This window comes from Cynocephalus volans, chromosome 10 (genome assembly GCF_027409185.1).
Source record: "Cynocephalus volans isolate mCynVol1 chromosome 10, mCynVol1.pri, whole genome shotgun sequence".
Taxonomy (NCBI): domain Eukaryota; kingdom Metazoa; phylum Chordata; class Mammalia; order Dermoptera; family Cynocephalidae; genus Cynocephalus; species Cynocephalus volans.
In genome coordinates this window covers 126383490-126398088 of record NC_084469.1, presented here as the reverse complement: position 1 = coordinate 126398088, position 14599 = coordinate 126383490, and the positions used below count along the sequence as shown (strand labels likewise).

Genomic DNA, 14599 nt, shown 5'->3' with positions numbered 1-14599 from the left:
GTGGGCTTAAACATATCAGCAGAACGAATAATTCTGGACACATCAGCCCAAGGGTCAGAGTACCCCAAAGGGGACTTCTAGCTCTGCCACTAGCATACAGAAAACAAGTGGACCGAAGTCCCCTTTCCTCTAAAAGTCCTATTGTCCTACTCTGCTGGACCCAATCACCTGGAGCTCAAGACCTGATCAACAAGGTTTGTGAGCATCAGTTGGCAAGTTCACTGTCATTGCTTATAGCTTCATAAACTTCTACTAGCAGAGCAGGTGGTTGGAGACTCCTCCCAGTCACCACAGAGATAATTTAACAAGTAAAAACCTGCAAACTCTTTATTAAATTCTCCCATTTCATCTGTACAGAAAAAAATGCACATTATGTTCAGAATTTCAGTAACATCTCAAAATTACACAGCATGAACATGTAAAAATAAGGAACTGACGGCATTTTATACATAGAAAGGAAACCCATTTACAAAAGAGGCTAGTTAATTGTACTTTTCTTTTTTCTTTCTTTCCAAAAAAAAAAAGTTAAAGGCCTAAGATCTCACACAGCATTTGCTGTACAGTCTGTTTTCCTGCTTGGACTGACCTGGGAACATTGTGCTGAGAGAATCTGCTCAGGAAGCCTTCCCGCTGCCAGCTCTCCCACCGGCCCCTCCACCACTCTACTGGTTTGACCTGGGGAGCCTGCTCAAACCACCCTGGCATGTCTGGCAGAGGGCCCTGCTGGGCTCTGGGTCAGGTGTCAATTCTACATTGGCGGGGGGGGGGGGGCAGGGAAAAAAATATAGAGGCACTGTCTGAACTTTCTCCTTGCCAAGGAAGATTTCTCCTTGCACAGAGCCCGACATCCTACCCGTGTGTCATGGCCAATCATGGGAAGGACCAGGGAGAGGAGACCACCTGTCAGGACCCTGTCACCACCAGCCTGACCGGACAGCCCCATCTTTGTGCTGCCAGGTGATAAACAGTCCCTGGGTCCCCACAGAGATATTACCAGATGGCTTGGGGGAATGTGTAACCATGAAGATTCCATCTGGGTTTGCTAATGACTTATCTGTTGTCTGAGGTCTGGGTAGGAAGGGGGATCTGGCTTCAAACTGGATTGCCCTAAAATGTGACGCTGGTCCTAGTGACGGAGGAGGACCAAGAAGGAGTGTGGCTAGAGGGATGGCAAAGCAAAGACAAGTGGGAGGGAAGGGCGGGCCAGAACACTAGATCCAGCCCCAGGCCCTTTGGGAACCAAATCCCCATGGTGAAGAGATGAGTTAGGAGAGGAGTGTCCCTAAAGGCCCAAGAGGAACTCATGACACTAGAATGATGCATTTTAGAAAACTACTCAGGTACTGCCCAAATGGTGAGAAACAAAAGGAAGTATTCTCATCTCTGAGGTTTTTCTAATTCCTAAGAAGGTGAAATACAAGTAAACATACCAAAATGTACATAATTCAAAAAACCATATTCTTCTTTTGGTTCTATGGCCAAAATTTAGGGTGGATGCGCCAGGCTGGGTTGGCTCACTTCTGAGGGTTCCTAGTCCAGCTTCGTGCTCTATATCGGCTGACTTAGAATAAGTTCTACATGGAGAATGTTTATTTTTGTGATGGAGAAGGGGAAGAAATAGGGAAGGTCTCTCAGAGAGACCTGAAACCAGCTAAGAAAGGAGTCCCCATGGAATAACCCACCCCTCCCTGGACGATACATGATAGTAGGAATCTTTGGGACAAAGGCAGCCCACAGCCTGGAGGTGGGGAGGATGGAAATATTCCCAAATGTCACACTGATACATAAGAGTGACTCTTCTCTTCAGAAGGTCAAAAGGAAGTCAGCCACATAATTCCCTTTCCAGTTTGTCTAATAAAATGTAAAATGTGAATGCAGATGGCCTCACCATTGCCCGCACTGCACCCCTGCCTCCCCCAACTGAGCTGCTCACTGTGCCCGAGAAGGGTAAGTGCAGGATGAGATGGCCGAAGGCCTGCAATGAGTTCAAGTAAACACCTGCTCACTAAATACTAGTTCATCGGTAGTCCTAGAATTCTCCTAGCTTCTAAGGATGCACTGGCTCAGAACAAGCTGACTGGATACATAGAGCTGGAGCTGGGAGTGGTAGCCAGAGGGTATCCAGGGAACGCAGAGAAGGAAGGATTTCCCAGAGCAAGCCCAAGCCTTTGGAGTCGGCGCATCTTGGTAGCAGACTTGTCTTGGGACAGTAGCAACAGCAGAGGAAGTACAGGGATGTACCAAAGTAAAGGTCTCACTCACAGAGCTCCCCTTCTGTGGAAGAAGCTCCATTAGAGGGAGCTATTAGTCTTGTTCCTGACATTTTGCCCAGACTTCTATCCCCTGTACTACAGTGCCTCCAGCTCAGGAGCCTGGACTCCCGATGCCTCCAGAGGGTTGTGGAGCACACTGGGTGTAAGAGTCCCCGAGACACTGGTATGAAAGGGCAAGGCCAGATGACAGTGACCAGCTGCTGTAATTTTCAGCAAGTGCCTGGAGCCTTAGCCTTGGCAAAAAACCGTACCCACTATTTATATTATTGTTTGTGGGCTAGACATCAGAAGAGATAAAGGCCAGAGTCCACCATCAGCTCCTACGTTAGGGTCACGGTTCCTCTTCCAGACTAGTTTTGACTAGCTGATTTACAGTCTGATCAACCTATGAGGCCAGGAAACAGGGGTTCCCAGAACCTATTTTGTTATGCCAAACGAGGTACTGAATGCACGTGGTCAGGCAGCCAGTTCAGATGGTGCTGGGCCCCTTGGACTTAGAGAAACTTGCTCGGGACCCTGCCTGACTCTCAAAAGCCAGTCACAGGAAACTACTCCAAGTAGGCTGATGAAAGACTTTCCTGTAACAAGCAACTGAAGATACCGGCAGAGTCATTCTTTCTGTTCTGACCTTTTCTAAAGACGACAAATACTTCAAGAACTAAACTCCTCATCAAACTTCCAAATCTGCTGCACACAACTAAAGGGATTTTCTCTCAGTTTAGAAAGAACAGAAATAAGGGCCGAGCCTGTGGCGCACTTGGTAGAGTGCTGCGCGCACTTGGTAGAGTGCTGGGCTGGGAGCGCGGCGACGCTCCCGCCGCGGGTTCGGATCCTATATAGGACTGACCGGTGCACTCACTGGCTGAGTGCCGGTCACAAAAAAAAAAAAAAAGAAAGAACAGAAATAGTGAGAAGCACTAGAAATATAAGGATGTTTTACCTATATTGGGAGGGACACTGCAGACATGGAGAGTGACACCACCACCCGAGTTAAACAGTGAACGTTAATCCTACCCTGTAAACCACACCAGACATGGTGGTGGAGGCCAGCATCTAGATGACATTCCCACTTACTGATATCAAGGCTCAGCAGCCCCCGCCATCCAGATGGGAAGCACTGGAGAGGGCATACCTGCACCAGCTCAATTCCGCCCCCCAGTGGTGGTGATAAGGGTGTGCTGCTTGTACTCCAAACGTGTCAAGTGTTGTGAGATTGAAGAATCCTATGACAGTTACTGAGAATCAGGAAGACCCTATGAACAGGACTGAGGGGACCAAGCAGCTTAGCAGCTCCCCTTGGTGACTTACATTACCCTAGGAAGGCGGGATAACTGACTTCTGGAACCCACTGCCTCCAGGAAGGTCAGTGAAAAAGAGAAAAGAAAGAAAAGGAAGAAAACCATGGTATTCAAATACACATCAGTCAGGTTAGACAAGGAGTCATCTGGATCAACTGATCCACAAACTGACACGCCCTGTACTGAACAAGCTTCAGGAAGACAAATGTTGCTCAGGTACGGCAACACACGCGGACAGCACAAAGGAGAGGCAGGAGAAGGAAGGGCGCCGTGAACAGGCCTCGGTCTATGTGGATAGTTTTAGGCACATGATTTATAATACTTCGTGGAAATCTAACAGGTTAATAAAATATATATTATATAAATATATCTCCTACTGTACATGCTGCCCTCTTGTGCAGCCACTACGACCTCGTGCCCCAAACTCAACCAAAGTTGTGCCAGGTTGAACCAGGATGCCTGGACTCCTCCCCCTCATACCCCAGACCTGTCATTGCCACACTAGAGGAACAAAGGGGGATGGCCGGAAATACTGCTTCTATAAAGCTCAGATTCTGGAGAGGTTGCTGAATCGCCAAAACACAACTTTTAGCCCATGCCTACCTGAGTGGGTACATGCAGCAAATGGACAGAAACAAACAAAAAATGGAGAAAATCCTCCACCTTTTAATGTAATAACTTTCCACACCCTCTCCATGTAGAGGCACAAAGGAGCTTGTCTGGGAAGTTTGCCTGGAGCGTGCAGAAAGGTCAGGTTGGACTGCCTGCCAGTCACATCCTGAAACCATGCTAAATCTTTATAAGCTATTGTCTCTGACCTGTATTGTAGCCTGAAAAATAAAACAAAGTGAATCAAACCCTTGTTCCTCCTTCCTGCCCTGCTGCTCCCCACCCAAGTTTTAAAGCACCCCTCCCCGCACAGTCACTCTCTCTTGGTGAAGCAAAGAACTTCTAGAGTAACTGCTGTGTCAGTAGGGCCCGTCCAGATGTGGCTGAGTCCTGCACTATCCTGGAGGAGGAAGGTTACTGGGATTCTGCTGCCTCGGGACTCAAAATCCAGCCTCTCAGTGTAGATCAATGGATTGTCCAGCTTCACAAACTTCTGATCCCTTCCCCAACAAATTTGCCCTTGGCCTAGGAAAGCTCACGCTTTATTTCACTGAGGTGAGGAAATCATAATAATAACCATGGCTTTGGGGATGTGACCAGCAGTGGCTCATTTAGGGTGGGAACTGGAAGGCATCACTGTTTTAGCAGAAGAAAACAGGACCCAAAGCAGGCTGGTTAGTGTTTTCTCACTACTTGGTGAAGTCCATAGCCCTGACATGGCTCAAAGGTACTTCTGAGAGATGAACAAGACATCTCAGTTACAGGCGTATTGGGTGGTATGTTTCCCCTCTAAGTCCTGCCTTCATTTTACATGGTCATGCAGAAGAAATAACCCCACTGTCCAAATGAAGCCTGGAAGAGATGTGTTACTATATACATTTTCTTCTTTAAAATTTTCTTTTCTTTTTTTTTTTTTTTTGGTGGTTTTTTAAAAAAAGCATTTGAGTTGCAGGTCAGTGAGTCGGTTCTGGAAGTACTGGTAGTTTTGTTGGTATGAGAGAGACTTGTCTATGGGCAGGTAAACCCAAGTTTGCCAACAAAGGCAACCACCAAATCGGCCAGCTGCTGCTGCTGCACAAATGATTCAGGAGGAGGACACCATGGACACAGGCGAAGTCTGGATGGGACAATGCAGTGGACACTTGCTGTTACGCTAACACAGGTGTTGGTGTCACCTCTTAGAAGAGCGAGGTGAGTGGGTACACTATACAGGAGGGCTGTACAAACTGGGCACTGGACAGGTAGTTCCTTTGGTGGTCAAGGTGGCTCTACCTGTCCTTAAGCTCTCGTGTCACTCGCTTGGTGATACGTCCACACATTAGGCCAATCAGGAACAATATACAGATACTCCCACTGATCACGGAGAGAATGTAGTTCTTTGATGGGGATGTCATCACTTGCATGGCGAGATCAGAGAAGCCATCTGCTGGGGCCACCTGGAATGACACATAGCAATGTGATCTGAGAGAGAACTGGGCTGGTGGTGGCAGTGCTAGGTCTAGCTTGTCCCCCTCAAGTCCTACTTTAAGTCTTTTCTTTTTGAGAGGGAGGAAAGAGGAGGAAAATCAACAGAGCTATAACTCTTTTTCTTGATATAAAACTGTGCATGTCTACTGCACAAAATCAGAAAATACAGAAAGATACAAAGTGCAGTGACCCATGAGTCCCTCACAGTGATCACCCCTGTTAACACAGCAGCTCCTCGCCCTGAGGACCTGCCATGTGTCAGGCCCTGGGCAAAGGGCTCTGCATGTTTTCACTCATTCCGTGTTCACACCAATCCTAGCAAGCAGATTTCATTACCCCCACTTTGTATGGCACTCTAAACAACTGAGCTAACTGGCCAGCCCTCCTACATCCATATTACAGATGAAGACCTTGTGGCCCAGGGGTGGGGTGAGGGTGGTTAAACGAAGTGCACAAGGCCACAGGTTCTTACATATTTTGATTTATGCTCTTCATCGTGTTTGCTGCATTTTCAAAAATAAAGTGAAAAGCTGTGGTTGTGTTATATGTTTTCTGTATCTTACTTTTTTTTACTCACCATTATATCATAAGCATTCGCCACATCAAAAACAATGTGCAAACATGACTTATAGTGTCAGAGTACATTTAACCAGTCACCAACCATGGACGTTGATGGTCTAACCAGTTTTCATCCTCAGTTTCCCATTGCTTTCTCCAATGGATTGCACTGGCAGAATCAGAACTGAAAGTTTCCCCAGGTGCATAAGAACCTGTTCTTTTGAGTCTTACCTAGCCTGGGTGCCAGTGAGGGATTTGGCCCAGAGGAGTCTGGGCTGCTTCTATGCTCATCCCATGTGAGCATGGAAGTGGAAGGTTAATGGGATTTCTGCACCAACATTTGCCAACACAAAACAAGTAGTGAAGCACTCTGAGTCACGCTGAGGCAATGCTTAGCAGCTCAAAGGAGCAGACACCAGTGAGGGAAGAATGGACTGACACAGTGTCACTGTGCTTCTCACCTACCCAAGAGCTTTCAAAGGTGACTTTTTTTCCTTAGGAGAAGGGATAAGGGGAGTGCTGGCTATTGTGACAACTACCATTCAACCATCCCCTGCATTTTCCTTCTGTCTAGGTACGAAGACTTTCTCTGGTTGTTCCCTCTTACCTTATTACCCTGACCTGGAAGCACATGGGCGAAAGGAAGAACTGGCCAAGAAGAAGGGGAGTCCCTTGGTCATTCTCTTGATCTAAGGTCACTGGGAAAGTCTATCCAATATGGGTTGATACAAAAGTGTGGACTAGAAACCTGAGGGGCCTTGGGCAAGTCATAATCTCTGAAGTAAGTTTCCTCCACTGAAAAGTGAGGAAATAATTATTCTATTTACCTCACAGGGTTTCAAGGTTCAAATGAGGAAATACATCCATCAAAGTGTTTTGTAAACTACAAAGCAAAGTATTCATGAGAAGAACTATTATTCTTCTCACTAAGGCAGAACTTTTGTAGTGAAAATTTCCCCCAGCTGAGTCTGTCTGGGTACCATACACATTCACTAGTATCCTGAAGTCTCTTTTTTTTGGGCAGCTGGCCAATACAGGGATCCAAACCCATGCACCCTAATCAAACAAGCTAACCAGCCAGCCCCCAAAGTCTCTCTTCATCCCATTCTTCTCCATGTTCCAGGCCAGCAGAGCACTGGTCTCACATACATATTCTTCAGTCGAAGACTATGTAAAATTATAAAATAAGCACTAAGACAGGCAAGGCTGGATTTCTTTCCTTCCCCCTGGGCTTGATGTCTCTTTTCTCTTTGGCAGACTCACTTTTCAGTGATGGGCTATGGGCAACCGAGGACAGAAGGCAGTGGCCCTGGCAGAGCCTTGCAGATGCAGCCTCATACAGAAGGAGATGGTGGCTCCAGCCTCGTGGACAGCAAAGGAGTTTTATTATTATTTTTTTTATTTTATTTTTTTTAAATTTTATTTTGTCGATATACATTGTAGCTGATTATTGCTCCCCATCACCAAAACCTCCCTCCCTTCTCCCTCCCCCCCTCCCCCCCAACAATGTCCTTTCTGTTTGGACAGCAAAGGAGTTTTAAAGACACATTGACTGACTTTTCAAATATACTCACTGCTTGTCTCACAAGGACAAGAAAATCAATAAAATATCTGTGAGAGAACAGAAAATGAAAGAAGAGATGGCCACGTTGGATTATCCTGGTTAGGACTGGCCCATGGCTCACTTGGGAGAGTGTGGTGCTGATAACACCAAGGCCATGGGTTCAGATCCCTATATAGGGATGGCCGGTTTGCTCACTTAGGAGAGCATGGCGCTGACAACACCAAGTCAAGGGTTAAGATCCCCTTACCGGTCATCTTTTTTTTAAAAAAAAAAAAAAAAAAAAAAAGATTCTCTTGGTTATTACCTTTGCTGCATAACTCCACATTTCAATCCGGTCATTAAGACGTTTTTTGCACTCGGGTTGTAACCTCACCCGCTTATCCTCCAGGGCCTCCATGAGGCAGGACATTTCTGTGGGAGGAAATGGATAAGAAGAGAGTCTGAAAGTAGACAGAACAGAGAATTTCTATAAGGTCATGGAGAAGAGTAGCTAAGCATCAGAGAATTCCGATATGTAAGCTCAACAAAACTAAATCCTGTAGGAAACTTGACCCAAGATGTAGTATGGAGAAGAATGACACTTAACTTCCAGGGTTGGCTGTCCAGAGTCTCTCTGAAAACCTCTCTTACTTTTATTCAGCACGCCTGTCTCAGAAACAACTTTTACACCTGCCCTGGTTCCAGCCTCACACGGAACCTGTCTATTGAGCCCACTGTAGCCACTAGGGAAGTTGATGAAGCTGTTTTAGCTTGGGCAAGAGGGGCATAAAGGGCATGACGATGCCTTAACTTTTGCTTCCCTGATAAATTTTTTTGGGGGGCAGCTGGCAGCTACGGGGACCTGAACCCTTGACTTTGGTATTGTAACACTGCATTCTAGCCAACTGAGGTAATCAGCCAGCCCCCTGATAAATAACTTTCCATTTTCATCAAATCTTTAGCTCTGCTCATGATTATTTAGTTCAAACTTGCAGTATTATTCTTAAATTCATTCCACAAAGGCCTAGTTTCGGCAACAACCAGGCCCCCAAAGAATGTTGTCTATGCAGCTACAATTGATGTCTAAGCGGGAGTCTTTGCTCTTCCCAGGGTAGACCAGACAGGATCAGAGTGAACAAAGTGACTTACGACGCCCTCGGCCAGGGGTGATGGCTGCACAGTGGTGTTTAATGTCCAGGGCACAAGCTGTATGAAGAACTGGGTCCACAAAGATGTCTGCTTTGCTTTCCTTCAGCATGTTTAACACTTCCTAGAAAGGGAAGATCATCGCAAAGAGAGCTTTTATAGAGGAAATGTCTGTAAATACTTTATATACAAACAAGTCAAGGAGGGAAGGTTGAGGGTTAACAACAGAGACTACTCTGGGACAAGTGGCAATGTGGTGATGATGCATAGAATGCAGATTTTTAGTGTCCAATTTAATCTGATAACTACCTCTTTGGTATCTAGTGTATGCAAAGCTGTGTCAGGAAAGCAGGGACTGTAAGTAACTATAAGGTCAGATTTGGGGTTTTGGCATTCTGGAATGCCACATCATTTTAAAATACTTAAATGTTAGTACTTTTATTGGTGTAACAGTTATTTTGTTAAGAAATCTGAAAAAATGTGAAATCTGAAAATCAGAGTAACATGCTATATTAAAATTCCCAATCAAATAAAGGCATATTCTGTTTATAAATGTTGCACGTTACCTCCATCACCCTCAAAAGGAAAAGATTGGAGAGAACTTAACTTCTACCACAGGAATAATTATTTGAGTTTAAAGATGTTCTGAACAAGAGGAATATAAACATATTAGAACTGAAATCAACTCTGCAGACTCTCCATTTATATATGATAAAATTACAGGACATTAAGACAGGCCAGAAATGCTTTCCTTTTTATTTTCTTAATTTTTGGCCATAAAAGTCTCAATACATTTAAAAAGACTAAGATGATAGAAAATATGTTCTCCGACCACAATAACATTAGGAAATTTAGAAAATTCACTAATGTGAGGAAATTAACACTCTCCTAAGTAAACAACAAGTGAAAAGAAAAATCACAAGGAAATTAGAGAGTACTTTGAGATAAAAATCAAAGCATATCAAACTTTATAGGATACAGGGCTCATGGAGTGCTTAGAGGAAAATTTACACTTGTAAACACCTAAATTAAAAGTAAGAAAAATCTCAAGTCAATGATGTAAACTTCTACCTTAAGGAAATAGAAAAGAAGAGCAAACTAAATCAAATATAAATAGGAAATAACAAAGATTACAACAGAAATACATGAAATAGTGAATTAAAAAACAATAGAGAAAATCAGAAAAATCAAAAGTTGGTCCTTTAAAAAGATCAACAAAATCTGCAAACCTTTATCTAGGTTGATCAAGAAAAAAAGAGAGAAGACCGAAATCACTAAAATCAGAATAAAGCAGGGGCATTATTACACTGTTATTATGGTTTCTGTTGTGGTAAGATTAGTTTTTCTCTTTCTTGTTTGCATTTTTGTTCAAAACCCAGGGTTTTGCTCTTTCTTGTGTAATCGTGGTAGTGATCATTGTTTTTAGGATTCCAGGTGCAGGACTCCCTTGAGGGTTTCTTGCAGGGCTGGTCATGTGGAGGTAAACTCCCGCACTTTTTCTCTGTCTGAAAAATACACTGTTTTTCCCTCATTTCTGAAGGATAGGCTTCCTGGGTATAATACTCTTGGCTGGCAGTTTTCTTCTTATAGTATTTGAATATATCATGACATTTTCTTCTGGCCAATAGAGTTTCTGTTGAGAAGTCTGCTGTTCGTCTGATGGCAGCTCCTTGATGCTGTTTTCTTGCTGCTCTCTTTGTCTTTGAACTTTGCCAGTTTGACTATAACGTGTATTGGAGAGGATCTTTTTGGGTTGAATCCATTTGGAGATCTCTGAGGCTCCTAGATCTCAAGTTCCCTGTCTCTTCCCATACCTGGGAAGTTTTCCATTATATCACTGAATAGATTTTCCATGCCTTTTACTTTCTCCTCCCCTTCTGGAACACCCATGATTTGAATGTTTGTGTACATAAGGTTGTCTGCTAGCCCTCTTAGATTTTCTTTGTATTTTAAAACTCTTTTTTCCTTTTTTTTATCTGCCTGGATTATTTTGAAAAGACTATCTTCAAGATCAGAAATTCTTTTGTCATCTTGTTCTAACCTGCTGCTTAAACTATCAGTTGTGTTCTTTATTTCACTGAATGAAACTTTCAGTTCCATGAGTTCTGCCACATTCTTTTTTAAGGTATTAATCCTTTCTAAATTTCTTCCTTCATATCCTGGACTTTTTTTTCCCCTGTTTCATTATGTTCTCTAACTGAGTCTTCTCTTATCTCAATGAGTTTCCTTAAAATTGTTGCTCAGAATTCCTTTCAGTCATTTCAAGGTTTCCTGTTCTATAGGGCCTGGTATTTGACAATGATTGTATTCTTTTGGTGGTGTCATATTTTCTTGGGTTTTTGTATTTCTAATATCTCTACATTGATGTCTGGTCATCTGGGAGAGCAGTTGCTTCTTCTGTTACTCTGAAGTGGACTTGGAGGAGAGAGACATCCTCTTCTTTTTCTGGTCTCCACTGGTGACATTCCTTGGTCAATGTAGTTGAGGTCTGGCTGGTCCCCTGCATGGTGGCTGTGGTGGGCCACCTGTGTGGAAGTGGTGTTTTCGGCATACTCCTTGCTTGCTTCTGGGCTGGGGATGCTGCCCTCAGCTCCTGCCTAGGACCCCGGGCCTGCTCCAGAAATGCTTTCTCCATAAAAATTAGTTTGCTCTCAGTAGGAAGACTATAGTCCATATAAAACATCAATTAACAAAAACAAATAAAAGAACCCAAATATTATTCAACTCCCCCCAAAATTATATGGGATCATTTGACAACACAGGAGTCAAAGGAAAATACATGGATTTAGCTTTTAAACAACTCTTACCATGCCTCAGACCACATGAAATCAGAAACATTTTTAGCAGATGAAAAAATTTATGCACAATATTCTCAATGACTCAGTGACATCATTGAAACTCTTTTTAAAAAGATTAAGCCTCTTGCCATCTCTTAAGGGAGAACCGCTGTGGGTGGCCGGTCGTGGGGGCTGACCGCCACTTTGCCCTTGGTAGAAGAGGCTGCCTCGTTTACAGGCAACAGCTTTGAAATGTGGAGCAGGAAAACAACTGTTTCTTAGCTGCAGCGGCCAGCTGCCCTATTCAGGATTCGAGGTTTCAGGCTGGCATAAAAGAAGATTCCTGGGAGCACCCGAGCCACGACGCAGGACCAAGTGAGCAGCCGGAGGCGGCAGCGGCGGCCGAGGACGGCAACGACGCAGAGGCAAAGAGAGCCGCCTGGCCCGGCCCACCCCATGAGTGACACCGGGCCCGGCCCCGCTCGGGGGGCTGACGCACAACCGGATTCCGCCTGCACCACCGGGCCACTCACTGGCCCCGGGGCTGCCTCCATTTTCTCAGGTGGTGGCGGCTCTGGCCCGGCTTGGCCAGGCCTGTCCTCCTCACCTGGCTCGGCTCCTCACTGAGCCTTCCCACTTGCTTGCCCCGGCGCGGGACTTCCTAGGGCCTGCGAGCCGGCCTCCCCTCCCACACCCTCTGCAGTTCTCTGGCAGGGCTGGTGGCGTGGGGCGTCCCCGGCCAGTGTCGGGAGGGCAAGGAAGTACGGGCTGGGCCGACTGTCACTCCACCACACCCTGGGCTCCGACCCCCGGTAAACTTCCTTTTACCGGGAGGCAGATACCATCTCTGCGGCCACCAGTTCGAAAAATGCCTAACCAATCTCTGGTTAGGAATAGAAGGGTCGGAGCGTTCCCAAGTTCGCTTGAACCTGCTGGAGAGCTGACTGCGGGCAGGCACCGGAGTCGATCCGCACCGGGGGGGATTCAAAGGTGAACCGTGTGCTGGGGGCTCCTCCCCTGAGGAGCTCACGCTCTGGTGTGGGAGATAAGACAAGTACACAAATAACCATGATACCAGGAGGAAGGTGATAAGTCCCGAGAAAGATCTACACAGTGCTACAAAGGCACCCAGAGCGACCGGTTGTCTGTGCCTAGCAGAAACCTGGTAGACTTCCTGGGCGAGGCGGTGCCGAGCAGGGTCTTGAAGGCCCGGCTGATAGACGAGGGTTGCAGAAGACATGTCCCAGCCCAGCCCAGTGCGCACAGAGCAGGGAGACATCTGGCTAGGGAGGCGGAGACTCGGCAGAAAACACACACTCTGCGGGCCGCCACTGCGAGATCCAGCAGCCCAGCCTAGTGCGCACAGAGTGGGGAGACGTCCGGCTAGGGAGGCGGAGACACGACAGAGACCACACACCTTGTGGGGCCGCCATGGCGTGATCCAGCAGCCCAGGCCAGAGAGCACAGAACAGGGAGAAGTTCTGCATGGGAAGTGGAAGCTCAGCAGAGACCACACACCCTGCAGTACCGCCCCGTGATCCAGCAGCCCAGCAGAGTCCAAGCAGACCAGAGAGGTGGCCCCCCGGAGAGGCCCAAGACCCAAGGCAACCCCACACACAAGGCACTAGAGGCCACATGAGAAGTCACAGAGGTAGCCATACCAAATTGGCAAACACAGCAACATCTTATTTAGTCAATAGTCTCAAACCGGTGGACTGTGAAACCCCCTGCCACAATGAATAAACATAAAAAAAAAAGATACCAGAAATACAAAAAATCAAGAAAGTACACCACCAAAAGTTAATAAATCTCAAACTCTAGATCCTATAGAACAAGAAGCCCTTGAAATGACTGACAAGGAATTTCAAGTGAGAATTCTAAGGAAACTGAATGAGATACAAGAAAACTCAGCTAGACATCATGATGAAACGAGGAAAAGTATACAGGACCTGAAAGAGGAAATGTACAAGAAAATCAATGTCCTGAAAAAAAATGTAGCAGAACTTGCTGAACTGAAGAAGTTATTCAGCGAAATAAAAAACACAATGGAGAGTATAACCAGCAGGCTTGTCGAAGTTGAAGAGAGAACCTCTGAACTTGAAGATGGGCTGCTTGAAATAACACAAGCAGACAAAAAAAAGAAAGAAAAAAGAATCAAAGACACTGAAGAAAATCTGAGAGAGATATCAGACAACCTTAAGCGCTCAAATATCTGAGTCATGGGTATTCCAGAAGGGGAGGAAAAAGGAGATTGCATTGAAAACATATTCAACAAAATAGTGGCAGAAAACTTCCCAGGTATAGGAAAAATCACAGATCTTCAGATCCAGGAAGCTCAACGATCTCCAAACATATTCAACCCAAAAAGGCCCTCTCCAAGACATGTTATAGTCAAATTGGCAAAACTCAAAGACAAAGAGAGAATCTTAAAAGCTGCAAGAGAGAAGCGTCAAATCACCTATAAGGGAGCCTCAATCATGCTAACATCAGACTTTTCATCACAAACCCTAAAAGCTAGAAAGGAATGGAATGATATTTTCAAAATACTAAAGGACAAAGATTGCCAGCCAAGAATACTCTACCCTGCAAGGCTATCCTTCCGAAATGAAGGGCAAATAGTATATTTCTCAGACAAACAAAAACTGTGGGAGTTCACCACCACACGACCACCCTTACAAGAAATCCTCCAGGGAGTACTGGGTTTGGTTCCTGAAAAATAACTACCACTGCCATAAAAACCCAAGAAAAATCAAAACCCACTAGTATAATAAAAATGGCATTCATGAAGAGAAAACAAACAAACGAAAATGCTATCTACAACCTAAGGAACCAACAAACACAGAAAACAAACAGTAAATCAGAAAGCAAGGACCAAAGACACCTAAGACAACCAAACAACAATCAATAAAATGCTAGGAATAAATCAAC

The 14599-nt window shown here is 45.2% G+C and overlaps 1 protein-coding gene across 2 annotated transcripts in view; it reads right to left on the bottom strand.

Moving 5' to 3' along the window:
* Positions 1-300: 300 nt before the first annotated feature.
* GLG1 (golgi glycoprotein 1) overlaps positions 301-14599 on the bottom strand; it is a 157172-nt gene continuing 142873 nt past the window's right edge. The window contains exons 24-27 of one of the 2 annotated variants that reach the window (XM_063109105.1): positions 8898-9018; positions 8074-8180; positions 5453-5616; positions 301-4401 (exon numbers count right to left, since the gene is read on the bottom strand). In XM_063109105.1, the coding sequence (XP_062965175.1) occupies positions 4119-4401; positions 5453-5616; positions 8074-8180; positions 8898-9018 (675 nt within the window). In that variant the 3' untranslated portion in view covers positions 301-4118. Of the gene's footprint in view, positions 5617-8073; positions 8181-8897; positions 9019-14599 lie in introns of both variants that reach the window. The other variant, XM_063109104.1, reaches the window with a different exon arrangement.